The sequence below is a fragment of the Pleurodeles waltl genome, chromosome 7 (assembly GCF_031143425.1).
Source record: "Pleurodeles waltl isolate 20211129_DDA chromosome 7, aPleWal1.hap1.20221129, whole genome shotgun sequence".
NCBI classification, from domain to species: domain Eukaryota; kingdom Metazoa; phylum Chordata; class Amphibia; order Caudata; family Salamandridae; genus Pleurodeles; species Pleurodeles waltl.
Window position 1 is genome coordinate 868,100,050 of NC_090446.1, and position 27,254 is coordinate 868,127,303.

At 38.9% G+C, this 27,254-nt stretch overlaps 1 protein-coding gene across 9 annotated transcripts in view; it reads left to right on the forward strand.

Moving 5' to 3' along the window:
• Positions 1 to 27,254, forward strand: part of LOC138245659 (protocadherin alpha-C2-like) — a 557,250-nt gene that overhangs the window by 182,615 nt on the left and 347,381 nt on the right. Inside the window, exon 1 of one of the 9 annotated variants that reach the window (XM_069199412.1) lies at positions 1,066 to 3,661. The exons of the other annotated variants lie outside the window; for them this stretch is intronic. Coding sequence (XP_069055513.1) covers positions 1,256 to 3,661 — 2,406 coding nt within the window. The 5' untranslated portion in view covers positions 1,066 to 1,255. Of the gene's footprint in view, positions 1 to 1,065; positions 3,662 to 27,254 lie in introns of those variants that run through there. 9 annotated transcript variants of the gene reach the window in all.

Below are 27,254 nucleotides of genomic sequence, written 5' to 3' on the forward strand. Positions count from 1 at the left end.
CAAGTCGAATCTTACGTTTAAGAGCAATGGTTACAGAGAGGCCCCGGGGTGGGGAGATGATAAAGAAGGAGAGGTCGAAGGACAGAGAAAAAGAGATCGAAAGCATCAGGGAGAAAACAAAAGAGAGAAGAAAAACAGACCCGTCTCAGCATAGGCGTGCGAGAGGGGGGCTCAATGGATACCTTTTGAGAGAAAATATATTTTTTAAAAGGTGTATGACTGTATGACACCCATCACAAAGGGGGATTATATTCACACAACTTGTGGAAAAACAACACACACTGCAAATTTCTAGCACATTTCATCTGCAGATATATAACCAAAACTCTCTTTATACATCATTTTCTAACTCTGGCTTTGACCAGTTAGAAAGAGGCAGAAGACTTACTGCAAGCATTAAGCATTCATCATGTTAACGTAATATGCATGAAAAGACAAAGATGCGAAAGCAGGGGCACAGCCCCTAAAAATCATTCAAGGCAGAAAGGAAAGCTAATTTGTGGTTGCACTTAGGAGACAACATCCTCTTTGGTAAACTTCAGCGCAACAACATTCTGTGCAGAATGTTACTCAAACGTAAATTAAAATTATTTTACACCTTAACATGCTTTAATATCCGTAACTTTTTGCCCTAAATGGTGCCCCAGCATACTCTTACATGTCGCTATATGTGCTGGACTAATTAAAGGGTGCATCGGTCTACCGTGTGCGGCATCACTGCTCCAAGTTGCAATGTTGCCACTTAGCGAAGAGTACATATGTGTTTGGTATTGTGCTTGATGTTATCCTGTAGCACGAACTCCTTAAATGCTTGAAACTTGATACAAATGATAAATAACACTTTATGTAATTGCCCGTGCTTTAAGTACCTGATGTACATATTTTTTAACTTTTAAAATGTACTGTTCTTTTAGTAAAGCAAACTTCATCTGTACCTTAACTGTAATGTGTAATTGTAGTATCCCAATAAGAACACAAGGTGTCGCTGTAGACTATCAAGGAACTGGAGAAAGACGACTGCATCAGCTCCCTTTAAATATAAAGCCACGCTTCGCCGGGGCGAGATTCCACCTTTTCTGTGTCATTTTATTCTGATTCAGCTGCGAATGCGCCATTTCTGCCGCGGAACCTGAAGGCGTTTTTCTGGACATACAAGAGTCAGTGGATTATGGCAGCCATTATTACTGCACCGCAGGATTATATCATCTGTATGAATCAAGAGACCTTCTTCTGAAATTAGCACGTTGTCCCAGGTATGTATTTCATAGACTGGAGCTGGAGTCATCGATGGCGGACTGGTCTGCTGCTGCTGCACCTCTGTGTTTGGGGACTGGTGGGTGGGCAGATCCGATACTCGGTTTTAGAAGAATTGGAGGAGGGGGCGCAGGTGGGGAACGTCGCTTCCGATCTGGGGGTAGACGTAGCAGATCTGCCCCGCCGCAGGTTTAGGTTGAGTTCTGACACTGCAGTCCAGTATTTCGAAATCAATTTAGAGAACGGCGTCATTTTTGTAAAACGAAAGATAGACAGAGAAGAGCTCTGTGGCAAAAGTATTACATGTTTTGTAAAATTTGAAGCTGTTATGGACAATCCCCTAGAGTTATACCGTGTACAGATTGAAATTGTGGATATAAATGACAATGCGCCCATTTTCACAGTGACTCGAATGCATTTATCTATTTCCGAATCCACACTGCCTGGTGCACGTTTCCCGCTAGAGGGCGCCATTGACCCAGATGTTGGCACCAATTCTGTCCGGTCCTATGATCTCAGTCCCACTGAGTTTTTCTCGTTGGACGCCTCGGTGTCTGATACAAAGAGGAGTTCTCTAGGGTTGGTCTTAACCAAAGCCCTGGATCGGGAGCAGCAGTCTCAAATGCAGCTGACTCTAACAGCTTTTGATGACGGGAGACCAGAGAGATCAGGGAGCACGCAGATCATTATAGACATCCAAGATACTAACGACAACCCTCCTGTATTTGATAAAGAACTGTATACAGTGAGGCTGCCAGAAAACGTCCCTGTTGATACTTTGGTCATTCGCCTAAATGCTACTGATGCAGATGATGGGCAGAATGGGTACATTCACTATTCCTTTTATGGCCTGGCTTCTTTGAACATGAACCAGCTGTTTAGCATTAACCCAGACAGTGGGGAAATTCGAGTCCTTGGGAAGATGGACTTTGAAGACATGAGCATGTATGAAATACAAGTGCAAGCTCAGGACAAGGGGTCGACCTTCATGGCCGGGCACTGCAAGGTACTGGTTGAATTGATTGACCTTAATGACAATACCCCTGAAATTAGAGTAACCTCTATATCAAGTCCAGTGAGAGAAGACGCCAAGCCAGGTCTTGTGATAGCACTATTTACTGTGACCGACAGGGACACAGGTGTGAATGGACAGGTGCACTGTGAGGTGTCCCCTGCTCTCCCTTTCCAGATTGAGTCAAAGTTTGATAGCTATTACTCTTTGGTCCTCAAGAAACAACTGGACCACGAGGTAATTTCTGAGTACAATGTTAGCATCCGTGCAACAGATGGCGGATCCCCTCCTTTATCCACCGTTAAGACTATTGTCATTTTGGTTTCTGACGTCAATGACAACCCACCAACATTTTTGCAATTCCCTTATATTGCTTCTAGCCTTGAAAACATCATACCTGGATCTCCTATTTTTCAAGTGTCCGCAACAGACTCTGATTTAAAAGAAAACGCCCAGATCAGGTATTCTCTTTTAGGGACACGTGTGGGGGGTATTTCTGTTTCCAACCTCCTCTCTGTTCACCCTGACACAGGTCAAGTGTTTGCACTTCAGTCCTTTGATTATGAAAAAATCCAAGCTATTGAGTTTTGGGTGGAAGCAAGAGATTCTGGCACCCCTCCTTTGAAAAGCAATGTCAACATAACACTGTTCATTGAGGATCAAAATGACAACGCACCCACAATCTTATCACCCACTGTAGATGATGGAAATTCTGTAAAAGCCTTGGTCCCAAGGTCAGCGAATACAGGACACCTCATATGTAAAATCAGAGCAGTGGATGCAGATTCAGGATACAACGCGTGGCTCTCCTACACTTTAAAAGAACCACTGAACACAGCCGCTTTTAGAATTGGCCTTCATACTGGAGAAATTAGAACTACCCGGCCATTTTCAGAAAGTGATAGAGATGAGCACAGACTAATATTCCTCATTACGGACAATGGAAAGCCACCTTTATCTACAACTGCAACTCTTTATATTTCTCTGGCTGACAATAACCAGGAAAAAATTTCGGATCAGAAGCAGGTGGCCACCAGTGATAGAGTCCTGACTGATCTGAATGTGTACTTGATTATTTCGATAGCCTCAATTTTGAGCATTTTCCTGCTCTTTGTAGTGCTCTACATGTTTTCAAGATTTCTTAAAGCTAAGAGATACGCCGAAGGATGCAAGAAAACAGAACCAGGCCCTGATGTCGGAGGAAATTGGTCTTATTCCCAAAGTCACCAGTATAACTTGTATTCAACTGTGGAGTCTTTGCAAGGTGACTGTAAAACTCCAAATTCTTGCACAGATACCCAAGTGTTGAACAATAACAAAGGAATGGAAGGACATACAGCAGTTCTCGTTCAGAACCTCCTTGGGATGGAACAAGTTATGAAGGTCCAAAATGAGGTAAGAGAAAATACCCTAGGTTTGTCTAGTTTTGGTTTGATTTTTTTTTTTTAGAATCAGGTTCCATCCCACAGTTTCATTCTCTATATGTAACTGTTGTAATTGATTGTAAAAAGGGAATTGAGATGCAATGTTTGATGGATATTTGTAACAGTTGTGTTATTGTTTGTTTTTAGAAGGTAGAGAGTGTGTCTTGTAAAACAGAGTTTAGAGCCAGCAACAATACTTTCTCATTATCACATAAGAATGACAAAATCTGCCTCTAGTTTTTGGAACAAGTATACTACCAGGTATTACACAAGATGTGCTGGTGGATCATAGAGGGAAGGTAGTCTTCAAAATGGTTTTGTTCCAAATCAGGATTAATTTTATTAGTGTCAGTCACCTTGTCACCTGATTTGGTTTTGCAGTTTCTCAGTCTAATAAACCAATCAATGAAATGTCTTGTAAACTTATAGATGGTTTTATATATATATTTTCTAAAATATACTATACTAAAATAGGAATTAGGGCCATATGTACAAACACATTTTCCCATAGACACAGAATGGGTAAAACCCTTTGCTACATCTGGCCCTTAGACACATCTATATACTTTTCTTGAATTCTGCAAAACATTTCAAGTTATCATTTTCTTGTGAAATTTATTTCCTGCTCATCAGTTAGGTAACATGTTCAAAATACAAACGGATTGTCTCAGACAGGGCAGAGGTGCCAGGTGATGAGTCAGTCTTCATGTTTCAGTGAAAGTCTGTTCAGTTCTTTCTTGGTTGTCAGAGAAAATGGGAATTCCTCCCAACAGATATTGTGTCGCCCTGCACCATTTATCACTTGTTAAAGGTGTCAGATGTCTCCGGAAACTGGTCACAGATAGGAGGAAAAATCATTGTGGTAAAAAACCTTCTCAGCAATCTATCAAAGCTTGCTTGAAGATGGAGAGTTATGGTGTAGTAGATAAGCAGGCACCCAAATCCCCCTGACATCAGGAAGCAAGAATAGTCCTGCTAAAGAATCCAGGAGAAAAATACAAGTGCAACTATGTTGCAAAAGGCAAGAATCCTGGACAAATATGTAGTAAAAATGTGTGATAAATGGAATGAAACGAGGGGAATATATTGTGATGTATCTTTTTGTTGTGACTGCATTCCTTCTACATAATTTAACCAGTAACTGACATTACAGGAAATATTTATTCTTTATACATATGCACATACATATACCATAAAGTGTAACATAATAATATTAATTTTACCTAACATTGTTTATACTTTAAATGTATCACTATGATACATATATTTTGCTCCCCTTAGTACTCCATCAGTCTGTGACATGAAGAATTGGGAGTTATGTACCTCAGTGATTTGATAGCCCTGTGCCCTTTGCTTTGTTGGATTAAGGTCCGGACTAGGGCTGAATCACACATGAATAGATTGATCTATAAGGATTGTTTATCACTTGAGCTTGCATCCAATATTCCATGTTTTACCTATATTAAGGAGGTGTTTAAAAGTTTGAGGAGGGTGGAATTATTTCTTAGTCCCCAGAAAATGGTAAATACAGAGCTAAAACGGGTCGGGGATCATTTCATGGATTGAAAAATGTTAGATGGAGATCAGACCAAAGTGTTGAAACCATCTGTATAAGGGTATATGCTGTTACAAATGACTCTATTATGGAACCCTATCTGGTTATTGTAAAAAAAAAAAATTATAGGGAGAAATTCCTGCTGACTCAATTCAGGTGTAATGTGCTACATTGGTTACTTGCCTTCCCGAGGGTATGGCATGAGTCTGGGTCTTTGAGCACTTATGGCTATGACAAAGGGCTTCATTATGAGACTGGCGGTCTTAAGACTGCCACCCTCACGGTGGCGGTCAGGAGCGCTGCTGCTGTGGCGGTCTGACCGCCACATTAAGACCCTGGCGGTCAGACCGTCAGGGTTCTGCTTTCTCCCCGGGATCAGTGATCCTGACGGGTTCACAGCAGCTGGAGGTCACGATCTGCCAGGACAGCGCTGCATACCACAGGGGGCCCCCTGCACTGCCCATGCAGTTGGCCTGGGCAGTGTGGAGGTCCCCCTGTCCTGCATCCTCGCAATGTTCACTGTCTGATGTGCTGTGCAGACTGTGAACATTGTGAGGGTGCTAGTGCCCCCTGCAGGCAACAGCATTGCTGCCGGCTTGATTTCACTCCAGAGACAATGCTGCTGCCTGTTTCTTGCTAGGCTGATGGGTGGAAACCTCTGTTTCTGCCTAGCGGGAAACTCCTATTAGGTCCAGTGGGGTGGTCGCACTGTGGCAGCGTCCACCCTGTCTGGAGGTTAATGGATGGGTTATCCCATCCACCAAACTCCTAATTAGGCCCAAAGTGTCTACACAAGATGCCTTAAACTTTACAATGTTTTTTCGTTATTTTAAATTACGTAGGGGAATGTTCATTATCCTACTATTGAAAGGTTTGAAGTTCTCACAAGTTTGATCTGTTGTTCTGTTTTTGCAGCTTTTATCTGACAAATTTGTCATTTTTAATGTTGCATGTTTTTTGAAAACCTGCTATGAGATTGAGGTATACTCTGATTGATTAATTATGTCATACATGGTTTTAGTATATTATTTTTATTACTGCAATATATATATGATATGTCTGTTTTAACTTTATGGTTCTAATTGTAACCACATAAAGTTCTTACTATCTATCTATCTATCTATCTATCTAATAATTTTTTTTAATTCAACATGATGTTATTTTTTTATATTTTAATTGTATGAATATGATAATATGTGTGCATATATATATAAATATATATATATATATATATATATACATATGTATACTATTACTAGTACAATTAAAATATGATTACTATTAATATAATGTCTATTAAATATTTATATAAATTGTTACCATACATATGATTGATCGATAGATCATACATACACGATAAAACCCTAAAAAGTGAATAAGAAAAAGAAAATGAGTTAATAAAGACAATGAAAAAAGTATTAAAACATTACAAATCCAAGCAACACATTTACAAAAAGTACTATAAACAGTAAAATACATTTAAAAATAAAAACAAATAATATAACATAAAAAAATAAACCATGAATGCTGCAAATTTTATTTAACCAGCATTATGAAAAAAGTTGGTATCTAAAAATATGAAATATTCTATTCTCACTCTGGTTTATGCAAAGGTAAGGGGAAGTGTTGGACTTCAGAGGGGTAACATTTACTATTCCTACTCAAGAAACTATTGGATTTTAGAGGGGTAAACCCACTCCTAACAGTGCAACAGTAGAGATAATGATGGCTTCAAAGGGGTGAAATTTGCTATTCCTGCTCCAGTCTGTGAAAAAAGTAAGGAAAACATTGGATTTCAGACAGGTGAGATTTACTATTCCCACTCGAAACAGTGCAACAGTAGGGACAGTGTTGAACTGCAAAGAGATTCGTTTTACTATTCCAACTGCAGTCTAAACAAGAGTAGGAAAAGTACTTTACTTCAAACATATTACATATACTTGTAACCCCCGAATGTTAAAACATAATAAACCATTAGTATAAAAATATGAATCAACACAAATATATGCAATACAAACAAAAAACAATCAAATTACATAGTTACTATTCAATAAATAATTGATTATCAATTAATAAATAACTGTTATTAATTTACTAATTCATTAACTTCCTACCCTATACCCCTAGAACATAGCCATTTGCACCCAAAATATAACTTAAAAAATAACTATTCCATAATTTGCATATTTAAAATAAATTAAATAACTAACAATTAATTGCTAAATAATTATTACTGAACTTCCCAGCCTAGACCATTGCAAAGCTAGCAGCCTAGAACTACAATATAAAAAATAAGTATTCCATAATTTAAATATTTATAAGGCAATTAAATAATTAACTTACAAATAATAATAATCACTTCATAATTACTTATCTTCCCACCCTGTCCCCCTACAAACCTAGCATGTCACTACTAAGATATCAGTAAAATATATCAGTATCCCATATGTTACATAATTAAACATTATTCAGTAATTCATTATAAATGTTTGATTAATTGTTAATTATTTATTACTTAATTAACTTCCCACTCTAGGCCACTACAAACCTGTAAGCACACAACTAACATACAAGTAAATTAAATAATTATTTCATAAATTACATAATTAAAAATCAATGGAATAATAACTTAACAATTAATAATTAATTGTTAATTATTACAATATTAATTTTCCGATATATCTGTCTCCCAATATTTTACATCATTGTTTTTTCCAAACACCAGAATCTTGACCGGATTTGCAGTCTGAGGACCTCAATTTGACCAATAGCAGTGATATTCCTTTCTATGACTTTAGTAACTATTTTCTCGACTTAAGTTTGTCAGACAAGACCAGAATGTTGCCTCATGCTTATAACCTAGCCAATTCTTACAGGTTCTACACAAGAAAACCCTGTGTAGACCTTGTTTTTTCTATTCAGCCACCATAGATATTCCTCCCTTGCAGTGCTACTGCCAAACATGGCACAGAGTTCTTAGTCTTGAAGAATTCCCTGATCTGTGTGCTATAGGGGACAAAACATGGTAGCTGTCCTTTGTTTCTGTCTCTCTTCCAGTGTTTGTACGATATCTTTACAGAACTGATCAAACTATGAATCAATATCATAAAGAACAAAAAAAGTGAAATTAAAAAATATTCCTATTATTGATCTTTTGTGAAAAATGAAAATAATCCTGTACTATTTGGACTAACCAGCATGTAAGGCTGCACATTATTCAGATATGTTTGTGATTAAGGGTAGAGCCTACCTTTATGTTCACGCCTTAGTATGAGGGGGACCGAGGGTTCCATTGGCGCCTCAGGCACCCCCCAGGCATTTTCAGTCACTATCTAGTTAGAGGTGCACTGTAGTGCAAATAGGGAAAATACAGCCTTTGTTTACTACACTCCACTGTACTTTTCAGATGTGATATACATCATATCAATTTATTGGGCCACCTGTAATCAGTCAGGCCCCTAAGCCCTCATTACAAGTTGCCTGGAGCTGTATCCCCATGGGCAAATGATACCACTCTTGACAACTACAAGTATTGCAAGGTTTCTGTGCCCATAATTATCTAATCCTCAAATTTCAGACCTGATAATTGTGATCATAGAGACAAAGGACCTGGAACATCAATGGAGCTGCAGGGTTTGAAGGCAGCTGCTGTGCGCGAGCCCCCCCCCCCTCCCCCCCACCCCCCAACCCCCCAACCCCAGCCCACGTATTTCAGCACAGGGGGAGCTGAATATACTCTCCCCAACTAAACAAAAAGAATACCTTCCCTTCTGACACCACCCTAACCCTTCGCTACCTGAACCTGTGTTTATGACATATTGGTAACCTACCTTTTACTACACATAGGTCAGTCTTAAACAGGAAGCTGTACTTAGAAGTGCTTTAGAAAACATCATAGTTTTACTTCACATCACAGGGAAATCTGATTGTTGTTGGAACAAAGAAAGGGTACTCTTGGCTTTGAATTATTCTTACCACAGTTTAAACACTAAGATGGATAAAAAGATTAAGAATGGAATCTAAAAATCACTGACAAAGTAATTTTTTGTGGCTACAACTCTGGCACTGACGTGCATTTCCTTTTAAACAAATACAGTGGCGGCTGCCACATATGTCAAGGAGGTGGGCTAGGGATGAGGCCGAAGGACGGGGGAAACATAAAAAAAAAAAACAGTGTGCTACCTGTCTCCTGTCGCCATCTCTTTCTGCCCCTCCCCAACCTGCACCTGGTGGCTGAGCCAGCAGATGAAAAATGTCAAATAAAACAATAGCAAGCTATCATTTTATTTTTCATCTGCTGGCTTATCCAGGGGAGCAACGCCCTTCCGCCACTGCAGAGGAGCTGTCCCTGGACAAATGTGCACATGTGAACAGGTAAAATGCAGTCACTCATGCAAGAGAGTCAGTGACTGAATTGGGCAGTGCCATTGCCGCGAGCTGTATGTGGGGATGAGCAAAAGCAACATGTGATGACAGTTGAACAGACCAATTGATGAAGGGGGTGACCATGAACCCCTGCATGTATGCATCCATCACTATTATGTATTATTTTGGTATTACATGAGTCTGGTGAGTCAGCTCTAGAAGAGACCTAAAAAGTGTTTCTTCTGGGCCCAAATGACAGTGTTCAACAAATCATACATACCCATTTTAATTTTCTGTTAGTTCAGATGGACGCAGTCAGAAGAAATGCTTGTTATACTGTTGGTGCTAACTGGTCATCGAACATGAAAAAGGTTCCTCTCAGAATGCTTGTCACTATATTCTTCAGACAACTGAATACTGTGCTTTTAGCATGTCAAATTGAAGTGGAGTCATTAATGAAAATCATTAGCTCAAAACAAATGAGACAGCAGTACAGAAGTTTACTTTTATGTTGAGGGACAAAAGATGGGCTTTGATCTTGTATAACATTGCGATTATTTCTAACATAAACTCAAGCAGGTTGTTCACAGCTTTAGAGGTGAATAATGTAAGCATGTATTTCAATGTGAAAAGATGTCCTCGTCCATAAATGTTTCCTCATAAAAGTGTTTTCCTTTAATGTATTTAATAGAACACTTGGCTTGTAATTAAACATGTCACATATTCTATTTGTGGTTTCCTTAAGTTTTAAAATTGTTGCAAATTGATCAATTAGATAAAATGATCACGTTTGGAGTTTCTAGCCTACTGGTTTCTTCATTGAGCAGAAGGACACTAGCACCACCAATAAAAACTGACAGTATGATTTGGTAGCAGATTTTCATTTAATAAAATGAAATGAACAAGAGAAGGAAAGGGTATGATGTATTCACCATAGACCAAGTCTTAAATTCAAGCATCTGACTCCGATCGCACACCAGTGTGCTGTCAGTTTACGTTTCAGAAACAAAACGACATGGGCAATGTTAGGGAATAATATTAGGAAAGTTTCACTTTCTTTTACATGTAGGTTATAAATATGAAGCGTGCATTTCAAAATTATCAATTGCATTCCAGATTGGGAATGCTATACAACATGGGCTGCACTAACAAACAAGGTATACAATTCGTGCGTAGTACATTTGAGAATAAATATGTTGAAAGCCCTTGCTAGAAATCAAGCTCATTCTTCTAAACTGAAGCTGCATGTTTACTCTATTCACAGTATAAGTATGAACATAGCTATACAAACTTGGAACTCTAACTTAATTGCATGAGTTAAGATCCTAATTATTCTCTCTCCAAGTCTTCTTCCTCTTTTCCTCTTTTTTATCTGTGGGAAATATGTCTACCTATTAATAATTCTTAAATGCCAATAAAATCCCATAATCCTGTGAGAAATATACAATATTACCTTTGCTGAGTATTTAAAAGTAAAAATCACTTTGTAATCAGACGACTGAATGATAACTGAATTGGAGCTGTACCTTCTTCAAAAGTAAGCATGACATCCGTGTTGGCCTGTGCTTTTTCTTTTGGGTCATTTAGTTATCTTTGGTCATGTCATGGGCAAGTTTAAGTTCATGTATTAGGATATCTGTCTAGTTGTTTAGCCTAACCCATTTATGCATTGTTTCTAGGGATATTTGTGTTCATTAAATCATACCAATTTAACTTTACATGATGTTTGTTTTGGTCATCCTCTTTTGGTTTCATGTAGGGTTTCAAGTTTTGCATGTATTCCATGTCTGCTCTGCTAAGTGGCGTAAGAACCTGTCAGCATTAATTTTTGTGGGCTTCGGAATATTTATTATGGTATTGCGCTTTCCGAGTAGCTACATTTTTCTACTTGCAAGACATTAATTGGTTTGGGAGTATATTTATCCTTGCAGTGAAATGGCTTTGGCAATGAAGAAGATAATAGCACCAGGTCTATTTGTTCACTTGAAGAAACGGTGATATGGTGAATAGACGAGTGTAAGTATAGTATATCCTCTTGAATCACTGTAGTTGTTGTTCAAGCCAAATGTGAGCCAAATATGCAAGGCTTTATATCTGACAGCATTCTGCTCTGGGAACTCTGTGTTAGTGGTTAGTCCAGTGCTTATTGGTTAGAAATAGTTATTGGAATTAATCTTGTGCTGTCGAGGAAACCATCCCATGGATTTACCTAAGTTTGTTGGTGGTAGACACAATTATTTGGACTAAGTTCAGTGACTCTGAATCGGTTTGAAGGGTTGAGTGTTGTTTTTAAGTCTGTGCATAATTTAGTTTTGCTGAGGAAATGTGTGAGATTTGGGAAACTATAAGTGACGTTTACAAATCGCTTCAAATTTTGCAATATGCCAGTTCACATAATTTTCACCTTGTGGGAGACTAGTTCAAGAAGATGGTATGAGGGTACATCTGAAGGACAATTTCTGCACGAATCAGTCTTAAACCAGTATCTCACATGACTTTCTCTGGGAGATGTTCATTTGAGGGACTGACAAATTCCATTTTGCACAATTTACCATGTTTTATGTGACAAATTACACTGAATGGAACACCCTTGGTGTTTATGGGATTTCTTTCAAGTTTTCTAAGTTGTTTTGATTTTTGTCAGTTCCATGCCTTGTGTGAGAGATGTTTCTAATAATGTGGGAGATAGCGTACAAGCAGGGGAGTTATCATCCTTTGGTGTGACTAACTTTGTTTTTGTGTATCTACCATTAACTGTGTTATGTAGGGGATGGTGTACAACACACAGGAGCTGGCGTTCTCTGTCAATGTTCTTATGGTTCTAAGAAGTTCATGTAGCCAGGTCATAGTATTGGAAATAATTAATTTGGATATTAAGATTTGTATCATGGTGTAGTGAGGCTTTTGTTTGATATGTGTAAAAAGTGAGGCCTTTCCTGCTAAACTTCAATTGTGTTTTATTGGCTTGTCCTTAATAATTAAATCAGATTCTTTGCTAAGCTCTTCCTTATTCTGATTCTAGAAAAATATCATCACATTTTCATTTTTTAAAAGTCTAATGGTGAATTCAAGGAAAAGCTGCATCCATGTGGGATCTTCGATACGCACAGTCCAAATGTGGTATGCAATGTTTCAATGACTGTATTGTAGAACTGCAAGTCTGTTATGTCTTGTTCTACATTCATCCTATGCTAGTGGTCCAATGATAAAAGCTGTGTATTTTATCTAATTATCATTATTTCATTTGATGCCGCCTGGAGGAAATGTTTTGTTGCAGAGAAAGGTTTATCTGGTGTTCCAAATCATTACGTTCCATGATTCCTAATGGGGTGCCAGATATTTTAATCCCCAGTCCTCCACTTTGAATTAGTTTCACCTACAATTCGTAACTGTTGTTTAACCTGCTAACATGGTTGCCTCGTAATAAATGATGCCAGCACCTTAGCATACTGAACCAATTTATACTGGCGAATCTCTGTTTCCTCTCCCGATCTCTCTCTCTGTAGGGCTCTATCCCTTATGCCTCCATTTCTTAATATACTGTTATCTCTGACTCTCCTTGGCCCTTTGTCTGGCTTTGTTCATCAGCCCTAACTTAACCCTGCTATTGCATACACTGTTTAAACCACTACATAGGTACTACAGCACCACACAATCTTTAAGATAAGAAATAGTGCATAAGGATACTAGCCTTTACATTTTGACCATTTCTTTGAAATGCACCGACCTCTATTAGGGAAGTCAATATTAGGTCCCTCAATGCAAGCTCCATGCCAGAATGTCAGGACTTCTGAATAGGATGCATTTGCATACTATGAATCTAATGGGAATACTTTGCATACACAGTGGTTACTCTGTCTACCTACATTAATAATGGTGCATTGGATTGCACTGGATTGAATAAATACTTTAAAGTCTTGATTTTTTAAACTGAAAATTAGAAAAAAATAAAAATATTGGACTTTCCAAATGAGGAACACAGGCCAACAACCCTCCTGAATAGGAATGAGATCGCTATCGCCACTCCTGAAATATTAGTATTCTTTTCAAAATAAAAATGTAGTCCTCTTTCTTACCAGAGCCTTTCGTCTGAGTGCATCCAAAAGTTGGCATGTTTGATGAAAGTACCATCTCAGTGATAGAGTGATTTGGGTACTACCAGTGACTCTGTCTATTCTGTAACTGCATTCAAATGAGTTAAGTTCACTCGCTTGCTAGAATCTTGCCACCCTTGCCTTTAGTCAGTCATTGTTCTTTCTCCCTTTTCACAGAAATGTTTTTTGTTTTCAATGTTGTTTCTTCTGTAGGTTTTGAAAGAGAAAAGGCATAAACATTCTTTCTCTGTTAGAATTCATACTTGAAGATTGAAGAGACGTATAAAGCACTTCTTTGCACAAATATATATAAAAATATCTGCCCTCAGTCGTTTCATTTGATGTTTCTGTTACTGTGGTTAATGAAATCATGCCACTGCTCCCTGCCTCATTCTTTCCTAAGACAGCCATCCACTAGCACATGGTTAGAAACTGACAGATGAAGACAGTCACCAAACCAGAAAGGTTCTTTTCACTAATGCAATTTATACACGTTCTAAGTCACTAAGATGTAATAAAAAAAGTTACTTTTAATTCCTCTTCTTTATATGTAAATTAAGAGGAGTTCATGTCTATATTCTCATCAGCAGGACTTCTTGATTCCTCTGATCTTGGAATATGTACTCCATTCTTCCATTTTGCTAATAGGCACTTTTGCACAGAGGATAGGGGACATTGTTTTTTAAAGAAAATTGTTTTGTTCATCATGTTTTAAAACTGTTTTACTGATAAAGCTTACAAAGGGAGGCAAATTGAGTCTGCCGCTGTTGTTTTTTGAGCAGTCTAGTGTTCCAATGGAAGGAGGGGCATTAAAGGAAGGAATCTGACGTGACTGTGCAGCGGGCGTGTACAACGGGTGTGGCAATGGCACAACAATGGCATGCCAAAGGCAAGCCCATCTGCGCCTGTCTGCGCACTTTTATGCACCAACTGGGCACAGTGCCAGCAATGCTGCCGGTTTGAAAACAGAGGGGCCAAGGCAAACAGAAAAGACCACTTATTCAAGTAAGGAATTAAAACAATTAAGACTCGCCAATACCAAAGACAGTGTAAAAGGAGAGAATCTTGAGCGTGGTGAAGAAATAGCAGTCACTCAAGTTAAATACTAAGATAGGAACAGAGCTGATCAGATGCGGCTTAGTAAACACACAATAAGCAGTAAAGCATTTGCTTGAACTTTATATGCTATTGGAAACTAATGAGTGGGACATTCTTTTTGTCCCTGGGACCTGGATTCCCCTAGAGTCTAATGTTGATTGTGGAACAACATGTCCCCCAGGCTCGAAAGTCATCCATCAACCAAGACTGGACAAAAGGGGAGGGAGAGTGGCGGTAAGCTTTAAAAACACAGGGAAATCACCATTCTACACATGGTAAATATTGGGGGTAGAGATGTTAGGCTTCTCCCTAAAGGTAAGGCATTCTTAGGAGTGTTGTGCTATGGACCCTCAGGGCCAATGAACATTTTTATACAACCATTGTTGAAAATTATTGCAAACCTCACCCCTACACATTGCAATTTCCTTGTGTTATGACTTCAACATCTGGGCAGAGGAAAAGACACTCTCCCAGTGTGAAGAGCTCTTAGTCTCCTGTAAAATATTAGGACTGGAACAACTAATAAATGTTCCAGGGGAACATAGCCTTGAACTATTTCTTTCTTCAAAAGACCCAATCGAAGTCACTGACATGATCCCGCTAAGTTGGTCAGATCACACACTGATAGTCATTGAAATAAAAAGACTACAATAACAGCTGAAGATAGTGAGTCAAGAAAGGTGACACAAGGTAGAACATGGGACAAATTAAAGAAACCTCAGGAGGGTAAACTAAGCGAGATAAGCAAACAAGTGCTTCAGTGAGAATTATGACAATCTCAAAGAAAGATCACTAGAGCATTAGAGAAAATACCACCCATAAGACAGTTGATACATTGACGTAAACCATCAGCACTGTGGTAGACAGAAACCCTGAAGGAAACCAAAACTAAATGTAAGAAACTAGAGGGACAATGGTGAAAGCTCTGTCTGAAATCGACAAGCTCAACTAAAGAATGGATTAAACAACTAGAGAAATGATGTAAGAAAGGCTAAAGAAAAATTCTATACCAAAACAATTGTAGAAGCATTGAATGGGCCAATAAAGGTATTTGATATTGTAAGAGAACTAACAAATGTGGAATGCTTCAAAAATAATAAAACATTTGCAAAAATTATGTGATGACTTGAAAAGATCATAGCTGATATAAACATAGACCCATCCAAGAGACACCAGACTACAAGAGAGTACTACCACAGACAAAATAACAGACCAAGCGGCTAGTAGACTTGAAAGCATGAAACCAGTGAACAAGAGAGAGCTTAGAGCATTAGCACTGACTATCTCTTTGGGATCTCTAATGGATCTGAAAACCACTCAGAACAGGCTATAGCACCCGTGCCTACTGAAAATCTGCAGTCAGTCCTTAATGACAGGCATAGTTCCACTGATTTGGAAGAAAGCTCTAATAATCCCATTACTGAAGAAACCAACAGCAAACTCATAAATACTTAGGCCCCCATTATGAGTTAGGTGGTGAAAGGACTCCTGGTGGTCCAACCACCAGATTACAACCCTTTCTGTCGGACCGCAGGGGACCACCACCAGGATCATGGATACTGGCGGGGTGGTGGCAGTCAGAGTCATGGTCAGCCATGGCTGTTCTGAATTCAGCACCGCCTTGCTGATCACGAAACCCCTTTCCGACAGCCTTTTCATGGCGAGGTCTCCACCATTAAAAAGCGGGTGGAAAGGTAATGCTTGGGGCCACAAGGGGCCTCCTGCATTACCCACCACCATGTCATGGGCAGTGCAGGGACCCCCTGCATAGCACCCTTGGAATGTGCACTGGAGGTCCCCTCTGTGCAATGGCATTGGCCTTGGCTGGGATGGGCTGACCAGCAGAAACCTCCTAATATAGAAGTTTCTGCCAGTCAGCCTAGTGGAAACATCGTAATAGGGCTGGGTGGGTGAGGAAAGGGGGGAGCCTTCCAGCTCCACAGCGATCTACTCTCCATGGGGCTGGCGAGCCGACAGTCGACCTGCCAGTCTCGTAATGAGGCCCTAAATAATTACCGACCATTATCCCTCACTCTGTAAAATGGTGGACAAATATGTCAGTAATCAATATATCTAGAAAACCATAACCTCTTACTAAACAAACAAGCGGGTTTTACACATGCACATGGCACAGAATCTACATTGATCCTAGCCATGGATGAGCTCCAAATGATGGTTGACAGAGGTTAATCAGCAGTCCTGATATTACTCAACTTGTCAGCAGCGTTTGACACTCTCAACCATCAAATATTGCTAGTCAGATTAATAGATATAGGTGTAGATGAGACACTATTAAAGTTTATCAAATCCTACCTTTCAAATAGAAACCAAGCAACCTCACTTTCTCCCTTCTGTTAACATTTTTAAAAAATAGACCACAGTGTACCACAGGGCTCAGCCTTCAGCCCTAACTTCTTTGATGTATACCTGCATCCACTATTGACTTTAGTTTTGTGAACTATGCTGATGATATGTAACTAATTCTCTCATTAGCCAATATTACGCACATGTCACTGGTAGGATTCCATAATTGTCTTAGAGAGATGGTAAAATTAAAATCCAGTGGAGAAAAACTGTCATTTCTGTGTTGCTCGTCCCTCAAAGTTCCTCATACACTCCTGAACAATTTCTGTCTGTAAGCAATCACTGACAACTTGGTGATATCACAGACAATGCATAATCTTGGAGTATATGTTGATGATAAGCTCTACATGTCAACGAAACAGTAGTCATATGCTTCGGGTTACTTTGGAACCTTATGAAATTCGTACCACTGCTGCCACAGTCAGCAAGAAAGCTAGTGGTTCAGAGTGCAGTCCTCAGCAGAATAGACTATTCTAATACATTGCTACTGGGACCCCAGACTTTATAATAAAAAGATTATACAGAGTGCAAGTTGTGGCACTAGATAAACCCAGTTTCTGTGGCACCCTGGAGGAACTCCACCGGCTCCCAGTGAAAGAGAGGGTTGCTTTAAAATCATTATGTATGGTTCATAAGGCATTAAAGGAAACAGGACCCAAACTGCTGCAAAAAATTCAAATGTTCCATTCCAGCAAGGAACCAGCTCACCTCCTCAGCCAACCTATTACATCTCCCAAAATTTCAGAAACTGAGATATGGATACAGAGCCTTCATAATGAAGGCAGCTTAGCCTTGGAACACACTGCCAACCCCTCTTTGAGCCAATAAGAGATTTACATTATTTAGGAAAGATCTGAAAACCTGGCTTTTCCAAAAATAGCCAGCTCCACATCAGGAAGAAGGACATTAAGATGTACCATATAGAGTGAGGGAAGGGTCTCTGTTGATGACCCGGCTTCGATAAGGTTGACATACCGACAGGATACCTGTAAGGTGAAATTTGTGCTTCACAAATGTAAATAATATTAAAAATAACATCTTCATTATTGATCTCCTGGAGGTTTTGTGCAGCTATTTCTATAAGGAATCTTCTTACTTTTCAGCGGTAACTACCTACTGATTTTTAAGCTCACAGTTGTGCCTGAATTATTACATGTAAATAAGCTACTCTGTTGTCAGTAAACAAAAAACAGCCAACATTTAATATCCTTGTGTGAAATAGGAAGTACATCCTTTGATTCAATTATGTGTGACACCCTATGTAGCAGTAATATCTTGAGTTAAATATTTCCTTTTAGATTTAATAATTCGCTCACATTCTGGCCCATTCCCTATTACAAAACTGTTAAACTATTTTGTTGTTCAAATTTCTTTTTGCTAATATGAGTGTATCACATGGCCTATGTTGATATTTGTGCCATATGCTAATGCTGGATGTTTGGATAGGGCAAAACACATGTTTTTTACTTTTAAAATATTCAAATGAATGTAGCTAGAAATACTGTGGCAAGGGAAGATTTGCAGCAATGAAGTTCAGTTTTGTTTTAGCTAATAAGTCTGCAAAGATTGTAGGGCACATATAGCAAATGGCAAATTATTCTGTTATAATATTCGTGCTCTAACCGGTTTGATAAGAAATTTAAGAGAACCTAATGTAGATTAGATACTAGCATAAAATGTCATTTTATATTCAAGTTGGTGAACTCATTCATGTATCTGTCTAGCGGTTTTTGCATCTACACGTGCATAAACAGATATAGAGCATAATGCACATATATATATATATATATATATATATATATACAACTTAGCATCCAGTACATTTACTTTACACACAGTGTCTTCTTTTAGGCTGCTGTAGCTACATGAATCCATCAGTGGGAATCAGGATAGCATAATCAATGAGAATGCTATCGGGTTCCAAATTACAAAGATATTTACAACATGCTAGATCCCAGCAATTGATCTGGTCAGACTGATGTCAGAGGTTTCAGTGGTTGAGCTTTCCATCACTGGGGTGAGAACAATGTGAACGCAAGACGACTAATGTAAATTAACAAATCAATTGGACAAGCAGACAGTCATGTTGAGATAATGGAAAGGCTGAGTCAGTACTGCAAGCCAACTGCATTCATGTGCTCACAGCATAGTCACTGCATAAATGTGCTTACACCATAGCCTGATCAACATCAAATTAGCTGAAAGGGAGACTGCAAAGAAACAATTTGAAATTTCACTCTTCAATTGCATTCATGATTACAAAAATGTTGATTTATGGTTTCAAATCTCAAACTGATAAAACAACCACTATAATGTATTATCCATTATAGTACATCTTATGTAGAATATCTCTGTTACAGAAGAGGTGGTTGGTGTGACCATTAGAACAACGGTGAACCCCTACGCATTTGTATGTCTCTAGGTATTAAAAATGTACCTAGCAGGCTTCACCCCGAATTTTCAAACTTAGACAAATAAGCTTTGAACACAAACAGGTACTATATTTGCAGGCAGTGTAGGTAGGGAAAGGAAGACATAATATAGTTACTAGGAATAATATTTCCAGCAAGGAAATAAATTTAACATGCTGAAGGACATGTGTGCATTACCTGCTTCTGAGAATTGTCCCCTGCTTTCAAGATCCACACAAGTAAACTGTGAGGAATTAGGACTACTAATGGATTCCTATGATTTTCAGAGACTTCCATACCAATGTATGGGGATTTTGCAAATTTATTAAAAGACAGCCTATGGTAGCTTGGTGGCTATATTAGCTTTCTGTCTTTTAAGAGAGGTTTGTGACCTATATATCTAAACAACTTTGTTTAAGTGATTTATCTCTTGACATTTTCACACTCTGTACATATTTGAAAATGTTAAATGAATGTTAACATTTGTACACTGGACTTCTTTAACATAGTTATGATTTTACTGCATTCCCCAGAGACTTAAAGCACTTTATTTTTACCACATGGGAAGAGCAGAAAAAATAATAAACTAGTAAATTGCAGCAGCTACATAATATTTTGAGCACTACGTCAGTAGTCAGAGTAGATTAAAATCGGATGACATTGGTAATGGTTGGTCTTTGGAGGATAGTGTGAGAACCTTTAGATTGTAGTGTTAATTTTAAATCAGACAGCTGAAATAAACAAAATGCTTGATTTTTATGAACTCCTGAAACTGAATATTGCTTGCTTATTAAGACATATGTTCCTTAGCTGGATTAAACAGACTACAGATAGGGCAAGGGTTAGTATGTAACACTGTAACCAGTCAATTAAAAGTATCTTTAGTATTTAACAACCAAAGAATGTACAGCGTTTATTGTTCAGGCTTAGATAGCCATATATTTCACCATTACAGTGCTTAGGGAGCTATATATTTTGCCAGTACTTTATTGTGAAGGACAAAAATTATCAGCTGTGAGCTAACTAAAATACAATTTACAGTGTTACTAAACATTTTCAAGTACACCTTCAAATCATATGTATGAGGTAAAACCAGAAATCATTATAACATAATCTGCTACTTCCACAAAATTCATGGTGATCCAGCTGTGCATTTGAACTGCTTGGTGAAGCTACAATACTAACTATAGATCAAGCGAGATCCTGCTCCTGCCAATGGAAGTACACATTTCAATCAATCATGTCTGACTTTCTTTCTCACCAGGATGAGCACTAGATTTTTTTCACTTTACCTTTCTGGGAAATGACGTTAACCATAATAATTTGTGTTGGAAGAACATTAGAGAAATGGTTTTCTGTCAAGAATGGTTCCCACATCTTAGTTGGGGAGCAATATTTTTCACATAGTGAAATCAAATGAAAATCCTCCAAAATGACTAAAATTATTCTGCCACCATTAATATACGATTTAAATTATGACTACAATCTTTTATACATTACTTTTTATGACCCTCAAAAACAAACATTAATACCAGTGGATTTCAATAGGAAAAAACGGCAAATTCACTTCACCATATGTAAAGTTCCACCTATACATTATCATGATAAAAACACACCATCTAAAAGAAAATTATATCCCCAGTTCAAGTGTCTGACCTTCAAAAGCAACGATCTTCAAGGGTAGGGACTGTCTCAGATAGTTATTGGCTTTGCCTCGGGTCTTCTGAATTTACCCCAGTCATTAACTGCTTAGGAGGGCCTTCTGGTTCGCATAACATTGCAGAAATGATGCGGTCCATATTCATCTCAGTGATATTGTATAACAAATCCAAAACTTTCATCTACGAAGACATTTTAATACACTGAATATAAATGATTTAATATTTAGCGACAATGAGAAAGAGATTTGCTATAGAATCTAATTGTTATCTACCTCTTAGAAAGTAGCTGTAATCCATAGGTAACAAGCTCAGTATAGGACTGTACGGCCAAAGAGTACCAAGAGGTATGTTTGCACTGTAATATATCATTGAAATGCCTACCTATGTGTTCTACGGTCTTTAGTTTGTTCTCTTGGTCATAAACTAATCATCTGCCTCTTACCCCAGTACTCACTAGCCTTTCTTTATTGAAGACATGCATTTTACTGAAGATTTTTCATGTATGAATTTGCTGATACTTGAAACTGTAACTTGCATGTTACACACAGATGTCTGCAGTTAACACAATATAATCCACTGGCCTGTCCATGAGTGCTCACTGTATAAGTAGGAAATTCTTTCTCGTGTGGTGTCCCCAGAATCTTTGTTTTAATCACAATGGGTTACAGATGTAGTGTTGACTTGGGAACTCAGAAAATACTAACCAGTCCCCAGTTCATTGGATATGCACCTAAGCTTGATAAAGGAATAGCCTAATTGGCTTGTTTGACATTTAGTAAACTGTCCCATTGGATGCAGCTAGGTGTCACCAGCTAAACAAATGACTATAATATTATGTCTTCAGGACTTCCTTTGCAGCCCTTATTTCTGTGAGTACGGCTGCTGCAGATACATATTAAAAAACAGATTTTTACATGTCTAAAAGTCTAACTTTGATAATATCGAAGTTACCTATGAGTTATACAATGAACCTTGCATGCCCTGTGTCTGCCTATGATAAGTTACTTAATTGAAAATATACAAATGCTATTTTTCTTGGCATAGGCTGTGATAGCCACTTCCTATGGCAAAAACCTACTTATAAATATGTCAGAGCTCCACAAGTCAGCACAGTAAAATGATACAGGGATAATCTGTGCACCATAATAATATTTATCAAAAGATTAATTTGGTGATAAACACAGATTTGTATTAAATATACCGTAAAAATGATCTTTCAGAAAGCTTGGAAAATAATTACTTCCCCATTTTTCACACTTCTCCAGTGGCAGTAATTAGGCCTTGTTTTGATCTGAAATATTCTTTCTTGAAGTAAATGGCCAGCCATCCGAGTCTGGCAGGATGGTAGGGAGTGACCAAATTATAGGACATTCATCTCTTCTTTTCTGGGAATGTAGGGGAAGCAGTGGAGAGCATCAATAGATGACTCTCACAGACTACTTAATGGAACCTTCCAGAGCAGGATCTTTATGATAGACAATGCTATATTGTCAGGGGTAGCCCTGAAGCACCTCTACTTCTAGCTATCCTTTCTTCTAATACAAAAGAGGGGAACCTGGACTCGGAACCATCCAGGTTTGGTTCTCAAGGAGAGTTCCCCTTATTTCCCCCTAGTACAGCTCCTGGGTTGAGTACCCTGCATACTGAGTCAGAGTTCCTGACATTTCTCAAAGTCCCCAGAACAGCATTTGCAAGGATTATTTGCAATAATGCAAAAAAAGCAATGCTGTAAAAGAGTGTTTATCTGTCAGAATTTCCTTACGATTGGATTAGAAGTAATCACCAGTCACTGGCTAGAAATGTATATAGGTGAACCTTCGTACCACCATTTTGTGCAGAACAAGATGGAACTGGGAGAGACCACAGGGACAACAATAGGACAATTACTTAGTGCCTTCAGCCTCCCTCTAGAGAGACTGTGGCTTTGGACCTACTTTTCCTTGTACTTTTGTTTTCGAAATGCACTTAGGGTCAGAATGGTTGACTTCCTGGGCCCTCAGCTATAGAAACGAAGGACATCATGTAAGTAGGACCAGAAGACTGAATGGCATTAGGGCCTGTAATGGACCCCTGGCTATTATGAGTGTTTGACCCTGCCTCCCACTGCTGATTTGTGGCCTGGACCTTGGAAAGAATGTTATAAACAGTAGTCTTCCACCCTCACCAAACCTGCTGCTCACTCACTCTATTTAAAGTCAGGGAAGTTCTGGGGTACCTTCACTAGAGTGTCTGCTGGCTCTACTGACAGTAACCACGAGCCCAGTATTCTGTCTGCTATAGAACCACTGGGTCCTAGTGGTGGTCATCCTGCTAGTGAGGATGAGTTGACCATAAATAATTTTCCAGGCCTGTGTCCTTGATATAGAAAAGTGGTGAAGAACCCGCTTTAAGGAGCTGAATTCTCAATTGACTCCATGAGTGAAAACATCTGTCCACGAGCCTGTACACAACAGGTCAGTCAGTCAGTGTACTTTAGAAGATATGTCTTATTTAAGGTAGCTCTTCCAAAGTACTTTTTCTTTCGGGACTATTAGAAAAAGCCTTGCAGTCCTTAACGGGAAACCAACATACATGACTGCAAAGCAGTACATCAACATTCCCATTGTGTAAAGGCCATTTCCGCTCTTTGGAGAAAAATGTACTATGCAGGGTAAAAACATTATTGCGCCCACTAAGCAGTCATCTTTGACTTCTATGCCATAGCTAAATCAGAGGATGCGCTGAAGGCAGTAAGAGGTCCTCGGGGCAGGCTAGTCTATTATAAAAAAGCAGGCAGTCCTTAGCCATGGGTGCAGATACATGGCAACCTGCTGCAGTCCAGGCTGACTATTGTTACATTGCAGGCAAACAGAAAAAAAACCTAGACATTCTAAATGTATAGAAGTGCATACTGTGCAAAAACATTTACACAACAAATAAATATACAAAAATACATTATTTGTTAAATATAAACACAAAAAATAATAAAAAAATTATAACACACATATCAGACCAGAATTCGTACGCACATCATGAAACACAACATAAACAATAGACCCAACTAAAACTCCAATGCATTTGCTATCATACATTATCAAAAATTGGATCCGGATATATTGATGAGACTTTCTAAAATCCAGTATTGCGAGGAATATGCCTGTTTTGCCTGTTGGTGCATTTCAGTGAAAAAAACCTTTTTAGAACCACATTCTTCAGGACAGTTGGTATGTATTTGTAATTCGTGCTCAAGATTCTTGATTAGAATTCCAACACGCTTTAAAACGTGAATTTACCTACAAACAACAACACATATTACAGGACTACGGAACACCCATTAGATACATGTAGAATAACATAGTTTTGCACAGTCAGCCTGCAATTGCACCTAGGCCCAGGTCAATCAAACCTTATACTTTAATTGGCACTTTGTATTTTGTCTTGCCTAATCCCTAGTAAATTATTTTCTGGGCTTCACTTAATCAAATACGTAAAATATGTGTATCATTTGGTAATTGCATTGTTCATGACTTTTCTAAATAGTTTTGGAATATTTGTTGTGATATTTCTTGAATTCAATAATATTTGGCACTGCTTTAAACTGTCTTTTTTTAGGGTGGATTAAGAAAGTTAGTTTGTTTTAAACATTGATTTGGAAACAGTTTCAGGAAGGCCTCGTAAGAAAGGGGAGAGTCTCCCCTTTCTTACGAGGCCTTCTGAAAGTGTTTCCTGGCCCCCGATCGCAGCACAGCTGCAATCGGGGGCCAGGAAACACCACTAGACGCCAGGGATTTCACTTGGGGGGGTTGGCCCCCTCGGAAAACGGGCCGGCCCCCCCATCCGGGGGCATATTTTTTAAAAAAAAGGTAGGTGCCCCCGGGGGGGGGGGGGGGGGGGCGTGATTGCACACCCCCCCTCCCAGGGGCAATTGTTTTTTTTTTTTTTTTAAACAAAAAGAAAATAAATGGACAGGGGGTAGCCCGGGGCCAGGGCGACCCCCTGTGGGGGCAATATTTTTTTTTAGTTGTTCTAGGGTTTCCCTGGGGGCCATTTTGGCCACCAAGGAAACCCTACAACAACTAAAAAAATATATATATATATCTATATAGATCTATATAGATATATCTATGTAGATATATCTATCTACATGGATATATCTATAGATAGATCTATAGATATATGTGTATATATATATATATATATATATATTTTTATATATATATATATATATATATATATATATATATATATATATATATAGATCTATCTATAGATAAATCTATGTAGATAGATATATATATATAGCTATATATATAAACAGAGAAAGCGCTCACTATCGGGCTCCTGGAGGCCCAAGAGGGGAGGAGCGTCATAAACCGGCAGACCACTCCGGTTAGTAATATAAACAATACAAAAACTTCCACAGTAAGACGCTCGCTCAGGAATTCACAAAAATAAAGTGTTTATTAACACATATATTTATATATATATATATCACTTTTGTCAATACGTGTGTGTTTTCCCTGGGGGCTGCAATCGGCCCCCAGGAAAACCAGACCCACATATAAAAGTGATATACATATATCTACATATAGATTTGCCACCAGTTATCTTGCAGTTGCAGCTTGTGTCTTCAAAGCAATGCACATACTTCAACTGATGCTTTTCAACTGTAGCTTTTAGGCAGCAATAAAAAAGTCAAGTAAGTATTGTGATTATGTTTCTGCTACAAAGGGGTCAGACTTGTCTAGTGGCAGTTTTAGTGCCATAATGAAGCGCAGAAGGTTTATATGCCTACTGCAAAGAGCAAATCTGTATTTTATGTAAATAGCTGAGTACATTAGTAAAGTCAGCCATTACCTGCGCTATAATACAAATGAAATGTATGTGCCGGGTGGAGGGCGGATATGGAGAGATGAAGGGCACTTTTGCTGGGTGGTAATGAGGGAATCCGAGGAAGAGGGAGTGGGAGCACCAATAATGATTGTTGGACTGGGCGCAGGAGGTGCTAAAGACTGTGACGAATGGTATGTGACAAGGTGTTTTTTGAGTGTCTTGAAAGAACATGCTGATTGAGGGAAGAAGCGCAGGTAAGGTGGCCTCTACTGTTGCACGTATCTTACACACACCATCGATTTTGTGACTGTCTCCGTAGGCTAGTGTTTTAGAGCAACAGTTTAGCCAATAGCAGAGATGGCATCTTGATGGATGACTGCTGCAGTCACTTGGGTTATAGAGGACAGCTCTGACATAGGATCAGAGACTGAGAAATCAGATACTCAGACAGCATCTGAGGGATAGGACAATGGCGCAGACTCTGGGAGTGATTTTTCAGTCAGAGGAGTCCCACTTGATAACTCCTCTTCCAGTACATTATGAGGGAGGTGATGAGGACAGTCCTGCTGTCCCTTTCGCAAGCAGTCTGTGCAACTGGGTAATAGTGGGTTAGCCCAACCCAGAGAGCAGGTGAATGCGGCGGCAAGCAGAGAGAAAGTGAGAGAGAGAGTGCTCTCTTGGGAGCTCCCCAATTTAGTTCAGCCCCAAATTCCACCGCCCAAATCGTATTGTGGAGACATCAAAATTATCTATCGCAAAACAAACTGGCTTTGTAAGGCAGGCACCTGTGTTTTTGGTCCTGAGTTCGGCGGCCATATGGAGAAACACACTAAACCCAAACATTTCTGGAAACTAGACATTCGGGGGAGTCCACAGAGGTGAGACTTGTGTGGATTCCCCAAAGTTTTCTTACCCAGAATACCCTGCAAAGTTGAAATGTTGAATAAAAACTCTATTTTTCTCGCATTTCGGTCACACAAACTACAGGAATATGCTGGGATCCACAAAATTCCTACTACCCATTGATTCATCACCTGTCCTGATAAAAACACTACCCCACTTGAGTGCCTACACCTAGTGCCTGCGTCGGGAATGGATCACCCCAGGGTCAACAGCTGCCTCATGTAAGGACCAACACTGACCGTTGTGTGATCTATTCCTGTCGCGGGCACCAGCCCTACCCACACAAGTGAGGTACCATTTT